At 33.7% G+C, this 23,673-nt stretch overlaps 4 protein-coding genes, 1 long non-coding RNA gene and 2 other non-coding genes across 9 annotated transcripts; 3 read left to right on the top strand and 4 right to left on the bottom strand.

Annotated features, from left to right (window-relative positions):
- The first annotated feature begins 30 nt into the window (after positions 1-30).
- On the top strand, positions 31-2,071 carry madf-8 (MADF domain-containing protein). Its single transcript, NM_065338.5, has 8 exons — positions 31-122; positions 167-273; positions 554-616; positions 664-791; positions 842-969; positions 1,016-1,208; positions 1,259-1,411; positions 1,827-2,071. Exons 1-8 carry the CDS (start codon positions 116-118, stop codon positions 1,948-1,950), a joined length of 903 nt encoding a protein of 300 aa, NP_497739.1. The 5' UTR covers positions 31-115; the 3' UTR covers positions 1,951-2,071.
- Positions 2,041-6,488, bottom strand: unc-93 (Putative potassium channel regulatory protein unc-93; the record flags this gene model as incomplete). 2 transcript variants are annotated; one of them, NM_001026047.5, is made up of 16 exons in its annotated part: positions 2,041-2,165; positions 2,215-2,311; positions 2,897-3,093; positions 3,139-3,312; positions 3,388-3,526; positions 3,574-3,661; positions 3,784-3,875; positions 3,922-4,047; positions 4,111-4,251; positions 4,504-4,638; positions 4,684-4,793; positions 5,398-5,494; positions 5,541-5,744; positions 5,946-6,032; positions 6,084-6,328; positions 6,381-6,488. In NM_001026047.5, 16 exons carry the CDS (start codon positions 6,486-6,488, stop codon positions 2,088-2,090), a joined length of 2,118 nt encoding a protein of 705 aa, NP_001021218.1. The 2 variants fall into 2 exon arrangements, with proteins under 2 accessions (NP_001021218.1, NP_001366876.1); NM_001381807.1 differs by having other exon boundaries at positions 2,088-2,165; positions 6,381-6,476.
- A 705-nt stretch (positions 6,489-7,193) lies between these two features.
- Positions 7,194-14,719, bottom strand: rilp-1 (RILP-like protein 1; the record flags this gene model as incomplete). 2 transcript variants are annotated; one of them, NM_171100.9, is made up of 8 exons in its annotated part: positions 14,599-14,719; positions 11,952-12,050; positions 10,597-10,885; positions 9,668-9,783; positions 9,407-9,613; positions 8,677-8,849; positions 7,754-7,891; positions 7,194-7,705 (listed from the first exon to the last, which is right to left on the bottom strand). In NM_171100.9, the coding sequence occupies exons 1-8, from the start codon at positions 14,644-14,646 to the stop codon at positions 7,516-7,518; spliced, it is 1,260 nt and encodes a 419-aa protein (NP_741113.3). In that variant the 5' UTR covers positions 14,647-14,719. The 2 variants fall into 2 exon arrangements, with proteins under 2 accessions (NP_741113.3, NP_741114.2); NM_171101.5 differs by lacking the exon at positions 14,599-14,719 and adding an exon at positions 13,181-13,380 and having other exon boundaries at positions 7,516-7,705.
- Positions 13,397-13,536, bottom strand: C32A3.5. The gene has a single exon (NR_052197.1). It is a non-coding gene; the product is annotated as an Unclassified non-coding RNA C32A3.5 (non-coding RNA).
- Positions 14,720-15,074: 355 nt separating the features above from the next.
- Positions 15,075-17,858, top strand: linc-95. Its single transcript, NR_101803.1, has 2 exons — positions 15,075-15,130; positions 17,049-17,858. It is a non-coding gene; the product is annotated as a long non-coding RNA linc-95 (long non-coding RNA).
- A 396-nt stretch (positions 17,859-18,254) lies between these two features.
- On the bottom strand, positions 18,255-18,408 carry C32A3.6. Its single transcript, NR_052196.1, has one exon. It is a non-coding gene; the product is annotated as an Unclassified non-coding RNA C32A3.6 (non-coding RNA).
- A 2,082-nt stretch (positions 18,409-20,490) lies between these two features.
- Positions 20,491-23,629, top strand: mrps-31 (Small ribosomal subunit protein mS31). Its single transcript, NM_065335.5, has 5 exons — positions 20,491-20,592; positions 20,640-20,734; positions 20,779-20,940; positions 20,987-21,421; positions 22,260-23,629. The coding sequence occupies exons 1-5, from the start codon at positions 20,497-20,499 to the stop codon at positions 22,621-22,623; spliced, it is 1,152 nt and encodes a 383-aa protein (NP_497736.2). The 5' UTR covers positions 20,491-20,496; the 3' UTR covers positions 22,624-23,629.
- The last annotated feature ends 44 nt before the right edge of the window (positions 23,630-23,673 follow it).

Here is a 23,673-nt window from a genome sequence, read left to right as displayed (position 1 = left end):
AAACTCCGCCCCTTTTTCAGCGCGCGAAGAGTTTAAAATTTGAAATTTAGAAGTTTTTTTGGAAATTAAAAATTCCGCTCAATTTTCCAAACGGATTCGCACGCTGGAATAAAAAATGACAGGTAAATGTTGAAAAATGGTCTATATGAATCTCTCAATTTTTCAGAAGTTGAAAAATCTCGAAGCGGCCGAATAGTGAAGCGAAAAGTGTTTGCCGATTTTCAACAACTCGATGACGACTTGAAATCAATTACAACGGAGGAATTAAGAGAGGTAAAAAAGACAAAGAACAATCGCGAACGTTCTTCGCAGTGTCGGGGCAATGACAAATAGAAAGAAACACTGATTTGGTCAATAGTGGAGTGCGCAGAGAAGAAAGACAATTTTATTAGAAAAAAACCAAAAAGAGCGCGAGTGGGCAATAAAATTAAAATAGTGATTATTTATATGTAGTTTCAATCAATTCAATCAGGCACAAGAAAAAACTAATAAATGATGACAAAAGTTTCACTGAAAACTAGAAAAAATGATGACAAATCAAACATTTTTTCAGAGCGCCAGCGAATCGAAGAAACTTCGTCTTGGACCAACTAGAAGATCTTGTCGCAATATTCCGGTACAGCTTTTTATAATATTCGTTTCAATTCTATTCAAAGATTTCAGACAAATTACGAAGAATTAAAAGCGAAAACTGATGCCGGAATTATTCCCGAAACAGTTTATTATCGAGCATCCAACAATTCGATGTACATTCCTTCAATTACAGCCGATATGCTCAAGAATGATGGAAAGTATGAATTAAAACATTTATTATCAGATTTCTTTTTTATCCTTTTTTCAGTGATTTGACTGTGCAAACACGCTCAGACAAGTATTTTAAGTACAATCGGGTCCGCCAATCTACAAAAATCGATTACGCGGAGCCTGAAAAAGTGTACGATATTATATATGCAGTTCGGAAAAGGCCTAGTAAGTCAGGAAATCAAGAAGTTTTTCCAAAAATTTCCCTTTTTAGTCCTATGGGATCAACGCCTGATTTGTCATCGGAATTCGAATTTGTCTCGCCGTGCTTGGGATCAACTCGACTTGGAACTTGGAATAGATGAAGAGTATCCATTGGCTCGGCGTAAACAAATCTGGAAGAGTAAAAGAGATTATTTCGTATCAGCGGTGAACGCCGCCAATCTGAGAAAATGGATTTATGCAGAGTACGGCTGGAAAATTGAAAATAATGAAATGAAAATAATAATTTTTTCAGTGCATTAGAGTTCTACCGTCCAATGATAAATTTCCGAACGACATTCTGTCTCCGTCCAACCGTCGCTCAGCCATCTCAAAGTGTTCATGATAAATTAGTATTGGCTGATAAGAATATCCAATGCACACCTGGTGATAAGAAAAATGTTCTGACGTGAGGAAAATTCCCAACATAAAAAGTGTACTCCTCGAAGAGAAGTTTGCATTTTATTTTTAAAAATTCACAACTTTTGGGTATATTTTGATCTATTTTGAACCATCTTCGCCAATTCTTTTGCTGTAAAAAACTTCAAAAAACAAAAAAAGTATAGAAAACATGATTAAAAAATCCTTTTTCTATTTTCAGCAGGAATTTTGAATACAGCTCGACGGGTGCTAAACCAATTTGGGTCCCGTCACGAAAACTACTGTAACTACAAAACGGTGCTCTAAACTCGAATACAGAAAAAATTAGCTCAAACAGTTCCAAATCAAGAATTTTAGCCGAAAACTGTGTTCTTCTTCTTCTCGAGGAGTACACGACTTGCGTAAATCGACACATACGGCTTAATCCTATTAAATTTTTCCAGATTTCTTCTAAAATCTCTCTACGACACCGGAATGTCGAGTCCCGAAATGATGGCTGAGCATGGACTGGAAATTCTGAAAATTTTCAAGAAAAACGCAGAGTCTAGCAATTTGAAACTCAATTAGCCACCCGCCACGTTTTATTAATTTTTATCACATATTTCTCATTTTACTGCATTTTGTTATACTTCTCGACTTTTCGAATTTTTAATAAAACATAAAGTACGAATTTATTAACTGATTTTTTTGATTTTTAATTATTTTCATTCAAAATCTGAATTTCTATCATCCAACGGTTCCTTCTCTGGACATGACGTGTGAATTAAGTGATGCCAAAATTTCTGGAAAATTTAAAATTAGAAAAAATTAATTTCTTCGAATCAGCCTTACAATAATGTGATCGAAATTTTCAATTGCTAAAAATCCGCACATTCCTAAAAGTAGCATGAAGAATGTTATCAGCAAATATATTTCAACTGTGACGTGTCTGAAAATTCAATTATTTTTCAAGTTAAATCTAGCGTGGCCGGGAAATTTAAAAGAAAACTCGGCCACCTGTTTTTTTCACGGCCAACATTATTATGGAGACGCAAAAAATGCGAATAGTCAGATTGAGGTGCAAGCGTGCTCCACGGCTAAATGCAAATGTCCTGCCCCCAAAAGCTGGGTCTCGTTAGGTATTGGGGACCAAAACGCGAATTTTAACGTTTTAAATGTTTTTTGTGTTTCTAAAAATGTTTTTCGTCATTTTTTCCACTAATTATGTTTAAAAATACGTTTTTAGTTTAAAAAATAGTTCAATTTTTAAATTCCACTTTATTTCATCAATTTCGGCGAAAAAATCCTTACAAAGAACGGAAAATATAACAAAAAAAACGAAAAATGCATGGAAATCGGCGAAACTAATTGAAAAAGTTTGAATTTACAAGGTCCCACCACAACTACCTAACGAGACCCTACTGTAGGGGGCGGAGCGTTTTCAATTGCCCGTGGAGCGCGTTTCCACATCGATTACAAAATGGATGCGTCCCCATAAATTTTTAATGCGGCAAAAGCCAAAAAAAAAATTCACCGAATCAACGCAAATCCAATCGCAATTCCAAGAGATTCCCAAAATCGATATTTAGTGAATGCAAACTGTAGAGACTGTCTTCCAACAAGTGCAACCCAAAATCCATTAATCTGAGTATTCCAGACACCATCTGCCATACCCCACATTGCAGCGACTACGTAGAATATTTGAGTGTCGGCTGCATTTAGTGGCCAAACCTGAGAGGAGATATGAAATTGCGCGTCAAATATGGTGCATCATACCATAAGTGTAACAATCATTAATAGATTCACTACTGCTCCGAAAACAAAAAGAGGCATCCGACCGAAAAGCTTGATCAGTGGCCCGAAGACTAGGGAACAGACTGCGTCGGAGATTCCGAAGCAGGCCATCACAAAGCCTATTTGCCAAATTCCAAGGCCACATCCGACGAATGCCTGGAAGAAAATTTTCAGTTTTGCGATTTAGTGACGTGGCCGAGTTTACCCTCTTAACGGCCACGTAACACTAACCTTTGTATAAACTCCAACTAGAAAAGCTTGCTCCAAACCATTGAAAATCGTCAACGGCACCAACAACATGAACTTTATATTGATTAAATGTTTGAGCATGAGGTAGAAAATTTCCGAGTTGAACTTTTGAGCCATTTTTCTGAAACCTCAGAGCCAAATTTAAGAGAAGACTGGAAGTAGGCAAACCTGTTCCGAGCATCTTTGGCCAAAGCATTCAGGAACATGCTCATTATCATTCCACTGATTATTACACAAGCGAGGTATGCCAGACAAACTGAAATTTAAAAAAAAATTGGGTATAGGTAGGTAGGTATGTAGGTATGTAGGTATGTAGGTATGTAGGTTTGTAGATATGTAGGTATGTAGGTATGTAGGTATGTAGGTATGTAGGCTCACCTGCTACATAAACTTTCTGTGGTGGCCGAGCAAGATTGCTCTCCGCCAACTCGGTAAGATCTGATAAATTCTTTGGAAACTGGTAGCCACAGCTGGAAAATTGAAATTTTAAAACTTCAAAAAAAAATTTCGGCAAACCTATCGTATATAGAATCTTCAGGACCGCGTAGGGCTTGCGAATAGGACAGTGTAAAAATATAAGAGGATACCATATTTCCGACGACTTGTCCGCAGTGTACAATCATGAAAAAATATCCGAAAAATCTGAATTTGGCTTGATTAAAAGCTTGAAAAGCTTGAAAAAGGTTTAGAAAATCAGCCCATTACCTAACAATAACAGTAGTCTGACTTTCAAAGTTCAGGCTAGCATATCGAATTCCCATTTCTGTAATGTACGCGCATTTGGCTCCCCAGATACATGAAGCCGCGATTCCACAGAATATTGAAGCAGGGATCATAGAAGAGTATCTGGAAAAAGCCACGTAGCTTAGAACTAACAATGCTAAACAGCAAAAAGTTCTAAACGGAAATAAATGGCAATAAATTTTTTATATCTCTAGCTCTTCAAATGCACATAACTTCTTATAGGTGAAAGATATCAAAAAGTTGTCAACTAGCAAAATGTAGATCAAAAATCGATTAACATTTTGTTAGTTGACAGTTTTTTGCTAACTATTTTAGTTTCTGAGTTACAAGCGCTCAAAAAACGCAAAAACTTACGTCGGCCTCAAATTAATGACAATGTATAGAAAATACACGAAGATTGCAATAAGGAATGTTAATTTGCACCCGAGGCGATTTATCATAAATGATGGAACAAATAATGATGATATGGCAAGTGATAAATATAGGGCTCTGAAAAATTATTATTTTTCAAATTGAAATTCAAAACGTTCTTACACTAAACTATCAGATCCGAGATCTCCATTGACGGAAGTTTGAAGATTTTGGAGTCCGTTAAATGCAGTGAACAGGAAGAGAAAAGCCACGGACAGAATCCAGAGATTTGACTGAAAATGATTCGATTAGTTGGTCTAGTTGAAGTGGCGAAAACAGGAAACTCGGCCACTATATATCCTAAGTATCCTAATTTGAAAGGAAAACTCGGCCACCAGAAAAAAAAAAAAACTAGGCCACTAGCAATCAAGACTAGGCCGCTAGAGAAATTATAGGCCACTAGAAAAAAACTAGGCCACTGATTTTCCCAGCCATTTTTACAATCGTATGTGTCATTTGGCAGAGACAATAAAACTAGGCCACCGACTTTGCTGTTATTTTTTTCATAGTTTTGAACCACGCGGCCGCGAAAAAAGTCGGTGGCCGAGTTTTCGCATTTTTTGAAACTTGATTAATTGCAATTAATTAATGAAATTAATTAAAAACTGCCTAGTTATTTTCTAGTGTCTTTTTTCGAACGGCCTAGCTTTTTGTCCAGTGGTCTAGTTTTTTTTTTCAATAGTAGTAGCTTTTTTGATCGTGGCCTAGTTTTTCAAGCGGTCTAGTTTATCGTTCTAGTGGCCTAGTTTATCTTTCTAGCGGCCTAGTTTTCTCTGGTGGCCTAGTTTTCTGTGGTGGCCTAGTTTTCCCATTTCGCAGCCACGTTTTGAAAATTACCATAATTTTCCTTTTAATCTTATTAGCTCTTTCTTTTTCCGTTCCACTCATCATTTCTCGCTTCTTCTTCCTAACCAATTTCGCCAGAAAGTCGTGCCTGAAAACCGATTAAAATTTTCATTCAAATTTCTCTGAAAACTAACCCATAAATATAAGCCAAATCTTCATTATCTTCATCATCTACCGAATGCATGAGAGTTTGCATTGTGACCAATTTATTACGTGGAAGTCTTCGCCTGGATCCATGAATCGGGCAAAAATGATCATATTCTGGAACACGGCCTGTTTCAGTGGGAAGTTCGAAATGATCGTCGTGGTCGAATGAGGTGCCACGGAATAAGTAGGAGCTGAAAATAAATTCCGAATTTTGATTCGTGGCCGGGAAAATTGGAAAACTCGGCCACCGATGTTTTTTTTCGCGGCTGTAGCAACTTAGAAACGCAAGAGATCGGTTTTTCTATATGGCCGAGAAAAATCCTCGGCCATTGTCGCTCGAGCTTGGAAAATGCAAACACCGAATTTGACGCGCAAATTCAAAAACCCCTTACCACTTCTCATTAACCTCTGCCTTCTGCTGTTCCCTGCCCATGTCTCGAAAGGAAAATACTTTGGGCTCCTCGAAAAACTCTTTCGGTCTGAAATTATTTTTCGAATTTTCAAAATAAATTTTGCAACTTCTTTCTCACCTGATGCATAAAGATTCCAAGGGAATATCAGGAATATCATGAAATCTAAAAAGTAAAACACTATCATCCTTCTTTTTTGGAATCGCTCCAAATTTTTGCAAAAGATGAATCGAAGTTTTTCGAATATTCTCGAGAGCCGGCGACTTGCTCCGCTGCTTTTTGTGCCGTCTGGCTTCTTCTTCCAGCTGCTCTTTTCCTAGGCCAAGAGCTTCAAGTTCAGCCGCGTTTTCAACACCGACAAGTAGCTGAAAGTGTATGCACCTTTAATTAGTACATATTGAATGCGCTTAAAATTACTTCCGAATCCACACGGCTTGCTCTTGACGGTGATCTACTTTTCTTCCGTTGCTGCTGCTCTCCAACAAGGTCCCAGGTGTTTGAATCACCCATTTTCTGAAATTTCATACATTTTTTCTGTTAATTTGCCCTAAGAATACGCTAAATTCAACTATGCGGAAAATTCAAATTTGAATTACCGCGCAAAAGTCGCAAAGCGCATCCGGCGTGTACTCCTCTCGGACAAACCAGTTTTTTTAAATTTTTATATCGTAAAAGTCTAAATTTCGCATTTTTACAGGGTTTTTGTCATAAAGTTTTCATAAAATATTAGCAGAAATGTGAAATTTAGTTTATTTAATTATTTTAATGTAAAACATTTTTCAAAAAAAAAACAGAAAAGCCACAAATTAATTTCGAATTTCAAAAAATGTCAGCTCAAATCCATAGTTTTTTAATGACTAAAATAACTAAAAAAGCGTTCAAACTCCAGTGAAAATGCATATTAATATAAATTTAAATTTCTGTGCTCTTTTAAGATTTGAAATAGCAAGTTTTCCGGTAAAATAGTGCAGAAATGTCCAAAAATCTCCAAAATTCATAATAAAAATCCGTAAAAAATGCGAACCAGATCAGTATTTTCAACGCAAAGAATTGTTCAGCTCAACAGCTGTCTGAATTTTCGTTTTTCTTCCTTCCCGCACTCCAGAGCGCCAGTGTTACACATTGCTCTTTTGCTCCGAAAATCTCTGACCACGCAGCAGCAGAAGCTTTCCGTGATAGTTTTGAAAAATGTTTTGTGTGTGGAAAATTGAAAACAACTGTGAATTTTTGTGAGAAATTCTTTGTTAATTTCGATATTTCAAAAAAGATGACAAAAAGTATGACAACACACATAATTACATATATATGCCACATGAAGAGCAAAAAATAAGAGACAGGGAAGGGTAAAACACGGGGAAAATGAATAGATTTTTTTTGGAAGCGAAATTGAGCCTAAAATCGATCGATAGTCGATCATAATCATCAAGGAGCAGGCAGAGAGTGAGAGACATGTCGTACAAATTTAAAAAAAAAAAAATACTTTTGAAGCTGAAATGGGGTTTGACTAGTAGTGAGATCAAAAAATGTGATGATTAGAGAGAATGGAGGGGTGTCACAGACACTGAAACATGAAAACCATTGCAGAAAAGAAAATATGAACTGGCAAAAGCATCGGAGCCATGATCATCAATTGAGGGATGGTGGGATCGCACGAGCCGGTAGTCGAGGAGACGCGTTTGCAGAAGATCCTCGGCGGGGGGACGCCGTCGCTCCAAAGTCTTTGAAGAAGCGGAAACTGAATACTTTTTACATGGTTTAAAAATTTGAAATGGGAAGAAGGATAAACTCACAATTTTCGAACTCCGGAATCTTTTCTCTCATATTTCCATGGATGAAGCTTCTCGTCGGGTTCTTTTGGCATTGGACCATAAACCGGTAAATCGTCACCGTCAACGCCGAGACTTTGGGCCGAAGAGGTGTCTGGTTGTCTGAAAAAAAAGTTTTGGGGTTACTTTTAGGAAAATTTTGAGAAAAAAGTTGTCTCCAGCCAGAAATTAATAACATTTTCCATATTTTGAAATGGTTTTTTTTTTGGTGTTTTTTGATTTTTTGAGGGAAAATCGAACAATCGGAAAAATTTTTCAGAAAATTAACTATAAAATATTATTTTTCTTAAATCTAATTTTGTGTATATTGATGAGAAAAAACAAAAAAAAATTATACTAAAAAGAAGAACAATGGCCAAAATTTAAGCTAATTTTCGAAAAATCGAATTTTTTTTGAAATATCGTAAAACGAAAAATTCTCGATTTTTCGTTTGTTTCAAAAATCGACAAATTTGGTTGGAAACTTGTGTTTTTTGGTTTTTTTTTTTCGAATTTTCGGAAGAAATGTTTTTTTTTTGTTTTTTGCCCCAAAAATTAGAACAGAATGTTGTGTTTTTTGGTTTAAAAAAATTATTTTTCGGATAAAATGTAAAATATCTTAAAATATCTGAAAATTTAGGTAAAGAAGCTAGCTTTAGCCGTTTTTTCAGTTGAATTATGTTATTTTTTAATTTACAAATTTTTAAAGTAGTAGTATTAAAAATTCCGTTTTTTTTTGAGTATTTTAGAGCAAATTAAAAATTTTTTTTTTCAAAATAAATTTTTATAATTTTCAATCTTCTTTAAAAAGTCTTAAAAATGATCATGTTAATTCCAATTTCAATTTTCTGAATTTCTAGTTTTTTTTTCAATAATTTGTTATAAAAAAATTTCAAAAAACAACGTACAATGGATTCCGATCAAAATCATCATCATCATCCAATCTCATAATTTCTTTTTTGGCTCCCGGTTTGAAATTATCAAGTTCTTCTTCTAATTCCATTACTCGTCCTTTCAGAATATTCTTCTCTTTTATAACTTCTCGTAGTTCGCTTAACGTGAATCGAGGTTCGTTATTGTCCTGAAATTATGGAAATAATAATAATTATTTAAAAAGTAGACAATTTTAAAATTAAAAAAAAAAATTTGAACTTCCTCGCGGCTACTGTAATTTTTGACCATTTTTCGAGATTTTTCCGTTTTTCATAGTTAAAAAACTGCTAAAAATTAATTTTTAGATTTTTTTCACATACTCGTGATTTTAATCAATTTTTTGCAATATTTTAAGACACTTTTCCGATTCAAGTAGTAGATCAATTTGTTTTAGGGAAAATTAAGAAAATTACACAAATTTCCGACCTTTAGAAATTGAAAATCTACAGTAATCATTACGTACGGGAATTTAAAAATATTTTTAAAAAATATCAAAAATATTTTTGGAGAAATTCGATTTTTTGTTTTTTTTTGGTCAAAAGTTATTTTAAAAAATTGACGAAAAAATTTGAAATCTAATTTAAATTTCCGTGTGGGAATTCGCAAAATTGAAAAAATTATAAAATTTAGAATTATTCTATAATTTTTCTAACTTTTATATTTTCAAAACATTTTTTTCCAATTTTCCAGTAAAAAATCGCTCACCTGATTAGCCAATTGCATATCCTTACAAGCCCGATCCGTTTCTTTCACCAACTTTTTCAATTCAATATTCGATTCTTCAGTTTTTTCCAATCTTCTTACAACTTCCATTTTCTCTTCAACAATCATTCGTCCTTGCTTTTGAAGCGATGCATTTTTCCTTAATAGCTCCTCGTTTTGACGAATCAGCTTTTCTATCGAGTTTTGAAGCTGAAAATATTGATTTAGAATTTTTCTTTTTCAAAAAAAAAATTTTTGACAAACATTTTCGACTTGACACTGATAAGTATCCACATCCTTCTGAAGAGCCTTAATTTCGTCCTTTTGTTGAGATGACATTTCTTTGAGTTCCAGCAACATTTTCAAATCTGCTTCTCGCACTGAAATTGAGAAAAAAAATTATAAAAATTAGAACTTTTATGATGGAGAGAAAAAAAAATTAAATTTATAAATTATTTTTTGAATTTTGCCAAAATTCTAATCATTTTTGAGCTCCCGCGGGTTTTATGGCTATATTTCGAATTATCTGTATTAAAAAAATATTTTATGTAATTTTCCGTCTATAAACCTCGATAAACCGGAGGAAATTCGCTGAAAATTTCAAAATTGAATCGATAATTCAACTTATATAAATAATTTTTCGCGGAAAACTGTCAGAAAAATTGATAAATGGAGTTTTGTATAAATCGTAAAGAAAAATTTAAGAAAAACTGATAATTTTGTCGAAACTGTCATTAATTTGCGCGGGAATTTGAAAAAGGGTTTTCTCATTTTTTGCAAAATTATTTTTAAAAAAATTAAAAAATAAAAATTAAACTCTTACACTTTTTTAAAACTTATTTTCAATAGTTATGGCCAAGAGTGCCGGTTTATTCAAAATTTAGCTCAAAATTTAGGTAATTCTTCTTCTTTGTAGAATAATTATTTTTTGGTTTTTTCTCATCAATTAAAATTTAAAAAAAAATCATATTTTAATTTTCTGAACATTTTTTTTTTCGATTTTTCGATTTCTCGGAAAATCTAAAATTTTTCGTTTTTAGATTATCAAAATTTCGAAAATGTTAGTTTTCCGATTTTCTCTCAAAAACATGGAAAAATCGAAAAACCGACACCCTTGACTACGGTATTTTCTATAATTTGAAGCCGAATTTCAACATTTTGATCCTTTTTTTTTTAATTCTCGAAAAACTCACTCGAAGTGCTAACAGGGGAATCTGCATGATTCGGAAGTGATGATACAGTCGTCGAAAGATTTCGATTCTCATTTACAAGACTTTTAACCATCTGTTGTAGATCATCAATATCTTTTCGATACGTTTTCTCGACTTGTTCCAATTCTTCTTCAAATTTTAAATGTTGTTGATTCCTTTGATGTTTTTCTTGTTCTAACCGTTCAACTGCCTTTGATAATCTCATTATTTCTTCATTTTCTCGATCATTTCCAGCTGCCATTGCTTCCAATGTTTCTAGCGCGGAAATAACCTAAAATTATTGGTTTTGAAGTGAGAAAATATAAAATTTCAATGAAAAATTGAAATTTTAAGAATTTTGATATTAAAAAAAATCAAACCCCTATTTTATTTTCATCAGTAATTAGTTTCTATTTTTGAAAAAATAGTTTTTTGAAATTTTAAAACCATGATTTGGCTTTTTTCAAAATTAAATTTGATTTCCAAATATTAAATTTTTTCACAGAAAATAATAATTTCTCTAAAGATATTCAGAATTCAAAATAAATTTTTGAGAAAAATCGCATTTCATGATAAACTTGTTTCTATATTTAAATTTTTTTTTCATATGTACTTTAAATTTCAATTTTTAAAAGTATGTCGAACACTTGATTTAAAATTTTTTTTTAATGCAAATTTTTTTTTAACAGAAAAGGTGCTTTTTTAGAAGACAACTTTTTGCAAAAAAAGATTTCAAAAAATATTTTCAAAATTTAGGAGAAGGATTTTTCAAATTATTATAAAAAAATCTACTTTCCAATTTCTCTTTGTAAAAAATCCGATTTTGAGCCGAAATTTTCAATTTTTGATGAGTTTCGAATTGGAAAAATTGATTTTTAAATTTTTAAAATTATTTTTCCACTTTTTTGATAAAAAATTCGAATTTACAGTGAATTATTCTATTTTTTTAATTTTGAAGGATTTTCGACATTTTCTTTTTAATTTTTTAAAACTATTTTTAGATATTTTTGCTCCAAAAATAAAAAAAAAATGGTTTTCGAGCACATTTTTCTGTGAAGTACATATTAATTTTTGCTCAAAATTCTTTTTTTTTTTTTGTAATTTAAAATTTTAAAACTCTCTTCGCAGCGGGAAAATTGATTTTTAAATTTTTTTAAAACTATTTTTCCACTTTTTTGAGAAAAAAAAATTGAATTTACAGTAAGTAGGTTATTCAAATTATCTTTTAATTTTGAAGGAATTTTTATTTTTATTTTTTCAACTATTTTTTGATATTTTTGAGTGTGTCTTTTTCTGAATTTCAAAGTTACATTTCTTTTAACTTTTAATTTTATTCGAATTTTTTCCTCAATAAATACCTTCGGCATAATACCCCGTACACACTCATTTCCATAATTGTCAATGAGCTTTTCAAAGTCATTTCCGATAGAAGCAGCAAGGTCGTAGACGTCGACAACCTGCAAAAAAAGAGCACTTTGTCATTGTCCTTCTCTTCCAATTTTGGCTCATTTTGTTCGTTCGGAGCCCCCCCCCCCCCCCTCTAATACTACGGCTCATAAATTCTCGAAACAACCTCTTGCTCATTTCTCATTTTTCAGAGCTAGCGGAGCCGAGTTGAAGCACACACTAAGCTCCGAGCAACCACCACCCACAAAAACATTTCTGGGTTATTTCTCATGTTACATACGTTTACCGGGTCGCGTTTCAGACATTTGGGATTAAAAATGATGTGGAATGGCAGAGAAATTGACCTAAAAAGTGTTCTAAAAGATCATATTTCTCAAATATTGTTGAAACCCCCAATAGGAGCCAAGATATGGGCGGAGCTTAAATAGGACATTTCGCGAAATTTCAAGATTACCTTTTTTTCGCCAAAAATTTTGAAATTTCGTGAAAATTGCGTAGTTTTTTCCTGGGAGTTTGAATATTATCCAGACGCAAAATTTTGCGGCTTTCGCCTTAATACAGTAACCGGTCTCGACACGACTTTTTTTTTTACAAAATGCTGCGAGCTTTGAAAAAGTACCGAAAAATATCGATTTTTGATGTTTTTTTTAGCTAAAAATTAACTTATTTCAATTTAAAAAATTGAATAAAAACAGCAAAAACCCAAAAAAATTGGAAAATCGTGAGAGAAAAATTATGCAAAAAATGAAAAAATTTGAAACTACAGTACTCTTTAAAGGCGCAAACCTTTTCGTATTTAATATAAATTTGTCGTTTCAAAACCCCGGGTACGGTATTTTTGCGAACAAAAATCCACAAATGTCGTGTCTGGAAAAAATATTTTACGGTTAAAAAAAAATAATTTCCAGCATAAAATTTTGATCCCAGCTCTGGTGAGAATTAATATAAAAAATTCCGAAATTCTATATTTTTGCGCCAATTTTCAACAGAAATTTGGTAATTTTTCCGAAAATTGTGTGTTTTACATATTTTTGATCCCCCTTTTTTAAGATTTCGCAATACTTTTTCAATAAAAAAAACTGCTGACTAATATGTTATTGAAACTGTTAAAAACAGGTTCCACTAACTATTAAAAAATGAGGAATTTCAAAAAACTTGTCTCTCTCTCTCTCTCTCTAACCTTGCAATTTTTGATGGGCATTTTGTGAGACGGCGATGAAGAATCAAAACGAAACATTCGCGGAAAAAAAGTCAAAGTGAAAATGAAAATGATAACCAACGAGGAGGAATCGTCATATCTATGTAGAGATACAACAAAATTCACTTTGGCTAGTGGTGGTGAAACACTGAAACCGTCTGTGCTCTCGGAGCAACACAAGATGGTAGACAACACAGGCAGGTGTGTTTTTTTTGTCAGTGTTTACCCGTGCTTTCCGCCGAATCACGCCCCCCAAAAACCATGCGGAAACGAGAAAAAAAAGACAAAAACTTTTCATCTCTTCCGCCTACTAGAACCCTATTGTCTCACTGTTTTTTCTCAATAGAAAAAGAGAGAGAGAGAAAGAGATGGAGGAAGGAAGTGATGATTGAATCGATGTGTAATTGTGGTATAGGAATACATAGCCATTTTCTGCAGCAGCAGCTACTATTGCTAATTGAATGACCACACATTCACATCCGTATTCGCCACAAAACACAACATTTCCCTGAGAACGCCAACTTTCTCTCCCGGGGGGGTTTTCATTCATAAGTTATTCATTTTCTTCCGTTTGAATTTTTTGAATTTTCCATGAGATCACTCTGACATTTTTTGATAATCACGCTCAAATTTTCAGGTTAGGTACACCATAGTTCGCGTAGATCATAGAAAAACTAGAAAAATTTAATTAAAAAATTTAAAATTTGAAAAAATGATTGCCAAAAGACATTACTTCAGTACAGAAGTCAAAAAGTTGAAAAAATCATTTTTTTTTAAAGTTTCGGCAAATATGGGTCATTTAGAATGTTTTTTTCCTAATTTTTTCGGATTTTTTCAGAGAAAATCGTAACATTTAGATTTTTTACCAAAAAATAGGAAAAAAATAGTCTTGAAAATAAGGAAAAATCTTAACTTTTCGAAAAATCAAAAATATTATCGAAATATGCGAGAATCAAGCATTCTTTCTCAGTTTCAATGGAATATTCGAAAAATGGAAAAATTTTTTTATAGGTTTTTCAATTTATGAATCGAAAAATCTATAATTTCCGTTTTTTCTCGATATTTCGAAAAATAGCTTGAAAATTTGGCCATTTTTTCTTCTTTTTTACAATCAACAATTGATTTAAAAAATTGAATTTTCGTTTTTCAATTTTTCAATTTTCTCTGGAAAAAAATCGGGAAAATTTTGCCGCCACCCAGGAAAGCCCCAATCAAAAGGTTTCGGGCTGTCTCATTGCGGTTTGATCGACGAAAAATGCGGGAAGCCCCTCTTAACCATACGAATTCAGATGAGATATCTGCGTCTCTTCTCCCGCATTTTTCGAAGATCAAGGCGAAATGGGGCCTTTTTGACTCCACCTACCAATCAAAAAATTTTGAAAGCCACAAAAAACACCTACCGTAATCTGCTTGCTGGGGCTCTGCGGTGAAGCGGCTCTCGCAGCCATCGCACTCACAAACGCCGAAAGTTTCTTGCGTGGGCGATGAAGTACGGTGACAGCCGAAGACGGACGGTCTGAACTACATCCTTCAAGTATAAAATCGTCAAAACGACGATTTATGAGCAACTCGGACGACGCCATTCGGCACAATAACAATAGATATCCAACGGCGGAGAATGAAGAGAAGTCGGTGAGGAGGAAGACTGTTTGCTCTCATAGGCACCACTTTTGCATGGGAATATTGAGAATACAGGTGTTCACGTTTCACCGGATCGCCACAAAAGTGACAGTTTGACGTGAAAATGACGGTGTCCACGGGGAGAGAGCGCGCGAACAAATGCAAAAAAAGGAAATTTCCAAAAAGAGGGCGGTGCCTATTTGACATGCGCGCGAAAAATGGACAGAGCAGGAGAGAGAGAGAGAGCAGGAGAGAGAGAGAGAGAGAGAGAGAAAGGATAGAAGGGGGGTCATAGGGGGGGGGGGGGGGTTGGTGACTAAAAAAAGATACCAATACAAATCTGATTTTGGTTTTTGTCTGTTCAAATGTAGTTTGTGAGAGTCGGAGATTTAACAAGTTTTTCGTCAGCTGTTCTTGTTCAAACTGGGTGGTCAAAAGTTATACGACTCACTTGGCAAACGATTTTTCCGGCAAATTTTGGCAAACTGCCGATTTGCTGGAAAGACGGCGAATTGTGGTTTCGCACAGTTTTTGGAGATATCAGGAGTTCAATTTTAATCGACAAAAATTGCCGGAAAAATGGCAAATAGTGGTTTTGACTTCTTTTTTTAGGAAATTTGAGAATTGCACCTTTAATCGGCAAAAATTGCCGGAATTTAAAATTTCCGGTAAACCGGCAAATTGCCGAAATGCCGCCTACCCCTGATACGAATGGCTAGGGTTTTTCAGAATTCATTGACATTCAAAATCAGTACGCCTGGAGATTTCGAGAATTCAAAAAATTTTCCTTAAAATATTACAAAAAAAGAAGAAATCGAGTAATAATGAAAATTCAAACTTTAAAAAACGCTAATCACCCTATTTGAATTCCCTCCAAAATGAGAATCGCCAGACCAATAAGCGATTCGCTCCGCCCACTCTCCAGCCAATGAGACAAAGCTTGAATACGCTGATTGGTTGAAAAGTGGGCGGAGCGAATCGCTGATTGGTTGTCGGAGCGAATCGCTGATTGGTTGCCATTTTCGAGGGAATTCAATTAAAGAGATTAGTGACTACTTCGGTTTCACTTTTTTCTGAATTGAGGTCTATTTCCGGTAATTTACAGCAAAATGCTCATTAATTATTTTTAAAGATTCTAAAATTAAAAAACTTTTTAGAGCAATTCTAACATTTTTTTTTCTACTATGCAAAGGAATAATTTCACTATAAAATCTAATTATAGATATTTAATTTAAAATTCCAAAAAATATTTTCTCCCAAATTGTTTCACTTTCCAGAAATAGAAATAAAAACAGAGACCAATTCAGCAAGTTGGACCCATCAAAAGTTCAAATTCAAGAAGGCCTGGAAGAAGAGGATGACGTCATGCAGCAGAGGAGACTGCAAAGAAAATAAAAATTATTGCCTTTCAGTACTTATTTCGATTTCTTCGAATCACTTTCGTTGTTGACACTTTGAGTCAAATTCCAAAAATTCTAGAAAAAAAAACGGAACACTCAATACAATTTTCGCCTATAAGACTTCATAGTCAGAACCACCAACCGAAGCGATACAAAGAAAAACCGGATCGGTCTCATCAATTAGGCACTATTTCGAGCTGAGACGGCAAGGACGACGACTGAGTAATGAAGGAGAATAGGCAAGAAAAAAGGGGATTCACCCTTCCCATTCACCAACGATTAGCCTAATTTGATTAGGCGTGTACAAGAAAACCATGGAGGAAAATGGCATGCGATGAGATGTTTATAACGGAAAAAGAGCCAAATGAAAAGGAGCCAGATATCAAGTTTCTTATAAAACTGGGACCAAATACATATTGGGATTTGTTGACGGAACGTGACGAGATGATTACACCAGAAAGAAAGAAAAGTAAGAATTATTCAGACTTTGAATGGTTAGTGCAAAGAACCTTTATTCCAAGTAAAAGTGCATTCCCGAGTTGATTAAAAATGGATGAGTGGTATTGGAAAATGTACTATGAAGAGAGTACTAAGTACAATGGTCCACTGAGACCCAAATATTTGATCAACAGAATAATCTGGTTATGTTATCATAAATTGCTGATAACGAGAAGCCTATGAGTGCATCGAGTGTCTTATTATCAGATCAGTTTCCCACTTGAGTGGTGTGACCACTTGGCGGAATTCTACAGCGGAGGAATACGATACGCGAGTTGAAACAATACAAAAGAGCCCAGGAAAATATAGTTTCTCCAAAAAATTTAATGCAGGGATGGGTGGTAAATGATTTTTTTTTCCGGCAAATCGGCGAAATGCCGGAATTGAAAATTTCCGGAAAACCGGTAATTTGGCGAAAATAAAAATTTCCGGCAAATCGGCGAATTGCCGGAATTCAAAATTTCCGGCAAATCGGCAAACCGGCAATTTGCCGAAAATAAAAATTTCCGGCAAATCGTTATAAGAATCAGGGGTGGGTGGCAAACGATTTTTCCGGCAAACTGGTAAATTGCCGGAATTGAAAATTTCCGGAGAATCGGCAAATTGCCAATTTGGTGGGAAAACGGCAAATTGTGATTTTGCGCATTTTTTTTTGGAAATTTCAGAATCAGCAAAAATTGCCTGAATCAAAAATTTCCGGCAAATCGGCAAACCGGCAATTTGCCGAATTTGTCCACAAAAAAATTTGCAATTTATTTGCAATCCAACGGCAATTGCCGCCCACCCCTTCTATAAAAGCAATAATTTTTAACCAGAAAAACAATTACCTACCATGATTCAGAAAAATTAGGAATAAAACAGGTAGCTTGACGAAATGACTAATTTGTAACATTTTGGCTTGTAATATGTGAAACACTGCGCACAATTGAAAATATTGGAACAGCAGGGCAGTGTCAGGAGTGCCCGCATTGAGTCATATTTGTTTGTACAAACACTTACGAGTACCTAACAAAAAGTAAGATTCCTCATGTTTTCAAAAAATCAGGCGACAATTGACGAGATTATCGAATTTTTGAAAATTTCAAAAATCGACAGTTGCCGAAAGTTTTAAAATTTGTTCTAAAAGTTAATAAAAAAGTTTTAAAAAAAAACATTTTAAATTTGGCAATGTCAAAAATTTTTTTTTCGAAACATTTTCGACTATTTAAAATTCGGCAACTCGCGAATTGGAAAAGATTAAGAGAACTGTCGAATTTTCTTTCTTTAAAAAATTGACAATGCCAAAAATGTTAACTCATTTTAATTCAAAAGCTTAGAAAGTGCAAATTGCCAAAAATTTATGTTTTTCGCCGAAGAGAATGACCGGAATGTTGCGTAATCGATGCCAAAAGACAATAAGTCATGGAAAAACGGATCGGTCAATGTTTGCAATGTTCGGAATGAAGGCGAAAGCGAGCCAGCTCTCTCTCTCTCTCTCCCGAAAAATGGAAGAAAAACCATTCCCACGAGGGTTTGTTCGAGAGGGGCCTCCTCTGCTGAGTGACTGGTGACGAAGCAGTCATGAATTTGAAATTCTGAAATTCACATTTGTGTGCGTCAAACAACGTTTATCATACAGAGCTCTTCGAGAGAGAGAGCTTCTAATTGGAAGCGACTGCTCTATGAGGAAGAGCTTGCTCCACGGAGCAAGAATGTGTGTGTCGTGTCGAATAATTGAGGAGCTTTTGAAGAGTCTCATTCGAGTTACAATAGATGTAACACAGAGATAACACATATTCTTGAAGATTATGAGAAAGACTTAATGGACCACGCGTGGATTACTAGGATTACTGTAGAACTCTTCGAATTGAACAATTTCGTTATTTTCTAAAACTATAAAGGTGAAGTGAAGAAGCATCTGGGGTGGGTGGCAAACGATTTTTCAAATTTATGTTCGGCAAATCGGCAAGCTGCCGAAAAACAAAATTTCCGGCAAACCGGCAAATAAAAAATCTAGCCAAAATCTCTTTTTTCTTCTAAAATTCCTAAATAACAGCTAAAAAGATTTTTTAAAAAAGAAATCATACACATTTTTGTCACATTTTGGTCGTTAATTCCGCGTTTTTAGAATGAATTTTCGATTTTTGAGAAATTTTAAAGAGGACACAATCAGGGATGTCTTTTTTTGGGAAATATAGATTTTTTGGTTTTTCGATACCAAAAAAACTGAAAAAAATTTCAACTCAGATTCAGCGAAACAATTTTTAAAGAATGAGAAAAATCGATCAAGTTTTAATATTTTATGAAAAATCAACAGAATATTTCATGAAAATATTCCGTTTTGCCCCGTTTGAAAGCAAAGTTGATTTTTTTTGGTTTTCGGTCGAAAATTTTAATACGTCTTTCGTGGCCATTTTGAGTATTATAGAGTAATTTTTTTTAATTACTTCGCCTTTAAACATGTTTTCAGCTAAATTTCCAGAAAAACTATGCTTTAAATTGCAAAAGTAAACGCTGAGAAGTATTTATTTTATAAAGAATTCTTATTGTGAGAGCGATTCGAATTTTAATTATCCTTAAAACAGGAAATAATAAATTTTTTCTGCCAATCAGTACAAAAAACGAAGCTAAAAATTCGAAAGAAAAACTGCGAAAACTGGTAGATCTAAGAAAATATGAAGAAAATATGAATATGACGGCAGATTACTTGCAGAGTGAAGACAGAAAAGAACTCTAAAAAGGGCTTTGAGCCCAATAGCTGCTGAACAAAAACCTAATTATGTAACTGACTGCCTCTTTTTCGACCTTTTTCCCAACAGACAACGCTTTTTCTTTTTTTTCTATTTTAAGCAGAAAGATGAGACGTCACGGAAAAAGAGATATAAGAATAAAGAAGAAAGTGAGACGAAAATTCACACTTCTTCAATATTCAAATTTTTGTGGTTAAATGTTGAATTTCGAATTTAATCCGCCTACGGAATAATGAATAAGGAGGGGAGCTTTCTATAGGAAGCTCCACAAAAAATAAATATTCTGAAGACGTTTGGTGGCGAAAAAAAAAGAATCAAGTACACTGGACAACTGGGACTCTTTTCCTTCTCTTTCGTACACTTTTTGAGGGGAAAAAAGAAAGCACCGCCCGGCGGCTTCGAGGGCTCGCAGAGCTGAGTAACGGGGGAAGCAGCAGCACATTTTCATGTTTTGTTTTGACCGATCAATTTCATTGCAAGAAGAGAACTCTTGCAATAAAAGGAATAAACAATTGCCGAACGCTTTTAGATTCTACGGGAATTTGTTTGGAGATGGATGCAAGAAGAAAATCGGAAGTTTACAGCTTCAGTGGGCCGGGTAGAGGACATCTAAATTGTGGCAATTAATTCCAAAAGAAGAACTCTAAAAGATGCGTAATGTTATTGGCTTTTTATTAGAATATCTGATTTTTAAATTAAAAATCTTTTTTAAAAAATGTTTTGTTTTTTTCTGTTTTTTTTCCTATTACATATTATTTAATGATAACATTTTGATTTCAGATAAGAAACATTTTAATCAAAAAGAACACAAATTGTCAAAAAAAACATAGCGATAAGGCGTGGGAAAATGCGGGAAAATGCAGGCAGACGGAGAAAAAAAGAAGAAAAAAACTAACCCCGAGAGGAGTACACACGACGATACTCCGAAATCCCGCACCCGCGTGTTGTTTAGCCAATATTTCTTTTTAAGTTTTTCGCTGTTTTTTCGAGCAATTTTCGTCAATATTTTCTAGTTTTAAGTCTTTAATATTATTTTTATTTGATTTTTCAGATGCTGAGAAGTCTGTGCTCAATAGCTGTTCGACTTGGCGGTGCAAGACAACCTCGATTGCTGTCCAGCGCAGCTTCGGGCGATGGAAATGATGGTGTAAGTTTTCCGGCTCATTTTTCAAGTTTTAAACCAGTTTCTTCCAGAAAGGTGCAAAAGACGCGATTGATGAGGATTTGCTGAATGCGATTGAAGGAGTAGCGAATAATATTCACCCGCAGAATGGCTCCGAAAAGAAATCGTAGGGTGAAAAATAATAAAAAAGATTCAAATATAACTTTGCAGACTAAAAAATACATTGATCAATCGATTAGTAGCAAACGAAAAAGCGAGTTTTGATGCTGCCGCAGCTTCTGCAAGCAGTGAAATGCTCGATGATCAGGCACTTATCGGACTTCTTGCCGATGTGGCGGGCGATGCCAAAGTTGAGAAGAAGCTTCCTCCCAAGTGAGCCATTTTCAATGATCCGTGACAAATTTCATTTTTTTTCCAGATCCGCTCAACTTCGACAAGAAAAACGAGGACTTGTTCTTCTCAGAAAAGAGATTTTCTATCAGGCAGTTCAAAGTGGCTTCACGACAGAAGAAGCTCGTGTCAAATCAGAGACAATTGTCAATGAAGCACAGATAAAGCTCCAAGAGCAGCGAAAAGCTCTTCTAAATGATGTTAGAGAAAAGGTGGAACAAGAAGAAGTTGAAGAGACGGAGAGAAGTGAGAAGGATCAGAAGTTGTTCACGATGGCCTTGGAATTTATGGAAAAGATTTACAAGGATGATTTGATTAGTAGTGCTGTTCGTAAACCTGTGAAAGTTGACAATGATGCTATTAAATTGTTCAATCAGAAGCCTCTAGGAATCTGGAAAAAGGGCGAAAAATATGAAGATTTTTCCCTTGGCTTCTGGAAACAATGGGATGAAAGAGCTGCAAGGTAGATATTTATGAAATCAAATGGCTCAAAATCCCGAAATTTGATAAAAATTGCTAATTTTAGCTGAAATCTCAGATTTTCTCAATTTTTCCGTTTTGCAGCGATTTGTTTCACACATTTTTGGTAATTTTTAACGTTGTTTCGTTGGTTTTTTCTTCATAATTCTATAAAAACAATTTCCAGTCGCTATGGTGCGAAAAAGTTGACAAAAACGAAGATTTTAGCTTAAACTAGTGAATTATCAGAAAAACTAAGTATTAAAAATTTTGAAAGATTTTTCTAAATTTTGCGTGATATTTTCAATTTTGTAAAAAAATTTTGTTTTAAATATTCGCATTTTCCGGCTGAAATTATCGTTTTTTCGTGATTTTTGTCTGAAATTTTATGTAAATTATATAAAAATCGATATTTTTTTCCTTTTTTCACGGAAACTAACGAAATTTTGCCGGTTTTCTAAAAAATCCAAAAAAAAATTGGATCAGAAAATTAACCATCAAAATCGATTTTTTATCTAATTTTGTTCATATTGATGATGAAAAACATAAAAATGTCATTTAAAAAGAAGAAAAATTATCATAAATTCAGCTAATTAAAAAAATCAAAAATTGAAACATCGGAAAAATAACTAATATCGAGAAACAATTTTTTTTTGATTTTCAAAAAAGGAAAACGAAAAATAGAAAATGTTTCAAGTCAATCAATTCATGAAATTTGGCATTTTTTTGTGTTGAAAAATTGAAAGAAAAATTGGAAAAATGTAGAAAAATGTTATAATTTTCTTTACTTATTTGATCATTCAAATCCATTATCCACCTTAAAAAAACCGTTTTTTTTTCAGAATTTCCAACGGCTCATTCGGACCAACAAATTCTTTCGAAGAACAAATCGAATGGACAACAAAAGGAAAACAATGGGAATATCCAATCGATAATGAGTTCAAAATGGGCGATGAATCGAATGTTTCATTCATTGATCACGTATTCTTGGAGAGACATTTACCATCATTGGGTATCCCGAAATCTGGTCCAATTGCTCATTTTATGCATTTGGTTTGTGTTGGTTTATCCAAGAATCCATATATGACAGCAGCGAAGAAGCGGGAACATTTGAAGTGGTTCGCTGATTATTTCAATACGGAAAAACAGAAATTGGTTCACAAACTTCACGAACAGGAACAGATTGCTGCTCAGAATGCTCTTTAATTTTAATTTTTTTTTAAATTTTTGTTTGAAGGTGGAGTACCGAAATTTAACCCGAATTTCGCAATGAGATGTTCTGAAAATTTCTCAAAAAAAAAATTTAGGGTGGTTCAAAAAATTTCGATGTTTTTCAGAGAAAAGCGATTTTTTGAGAAAATTTTGAAAAATTCGATTTTGTTTTTCTGAGAAAATGTAATAAATTCCGATTTTTTTCGGAGAAAATTTTTAAAAAATTCGATTTTTCCGGGAAAGTAAAAACAAATTTCAATTTTTTTTTCATAGAAAATCTGAGAATTTTTGATTTTTTCAAAGAAAATCAGAATTTTTGATTTATTTTTCAGAAAAAAACCGAAACAAAAATCAATATGCGGAATTAATTTTTAATTTTATTTCCTTTTAATGCATATTTTAGTAATATATTACGCGTTTACTCGTTGAGAGCGCACAAAATTATATAAAATTTGTGCACCCATCAATTGAAAATGTATCTAAATTAATTAAACTATGTATTAAAAGGTGTTAATTAAATAAACAACAAGTTCCGAAAGTTTTTAGGCTTTTCGGTGTAGAAAATTAGTTGAAAAATCGAATATTAGATAATTAAAATACAATTTACCAAGAAAAACGACTCTTGATAAACAATAAATTTGGAAAAAAATCGAATTTAGATTAAAAACCAAAAAAAAAACCTTAAATTGATTTTTTTGCTGAAAATACGAATTTTTCCATAACTTTGAACTGCGAAAACCTTTTTTTGAGAAATTTTCGGAACTTTTCATTATAAAATTCGAAAGTTTTGGGACATTTTGAATCTGATTTCGGTACTCTATCTTTTAATAGTGAATAGGATTTTTCTTCTTCTTTTTTTGTTTTGTTTTTTATTTCTTTAGGATTCACTTTTAATTGTTATTTATCTCTTTATCATTTTCTGTTTTTCATTGTGTACCCCCAGAGTTTTTTTTCCAACAAAATTTATCCAAAATATTTGTTTCTTGAAATTTGTTGAACAACTTGGTGGATAGATCCCCGCGAGTAAGAAATATATGAAGCGGA

The sequence above is a fragment of the Caenorhabditis elegans genome, chromosome III (assembly GCF_000002985.6).
Source record: "Caenorhabditis elegans chromosome III".
Classification (NCBI taxonomy): Eukaryota; Metazoa; Nematoda; class Chromadorea; order Rhabditida; family Rhabditidae; genus Caenorhabditis; species Caenorhabditis elegans.
This window is presented reverse-complemented; position numbering and strand designations above follow the sequence as displayed.

Excerpts from the sequence above, each read along its gene's own strand:
- madf-8 (NM_065338.5), top strand. Across the intron at positions 274-553 it reads CAACGGAGGAATTAAGAGAG|AGCGCCAGCGAATCGAAGAA; the intron begins GTAAAAAAGACA and ends ACATTTTTTCAG. Across the intron at positions 970-1,015 it reads TGCAGTTCGGAAAAGGCCTA|TCCTATGGGATCAACGCCTG; the intron begins GTAAGTCAGGAA and ends TTCCCTTTTTAG.
- mrps-31 (NM_065335.5), top strand. The coding sequence starts at position 20,497 with ATGCTGAGAAGTCTGTGCTCAATAGCTGTTCGACTTGGCGGTGCAAGA. Across the intron at positions 20,593-20,639 it reads CGGGCGATGGAAATGATGGT|AAAGGTGCAAAAGACGCGAT; the intron begins GTAAGTTTTCCG and ends AGTTTCTTCCAG. Across the intron at positions 20,941-20,986 it reads GAGAAGAAGCTTCCTCCCAA|ATCCGCTCAACTTCGACAAG; the intron begins GTGAGCCATTTT and ends TTTTTTTTCCAG.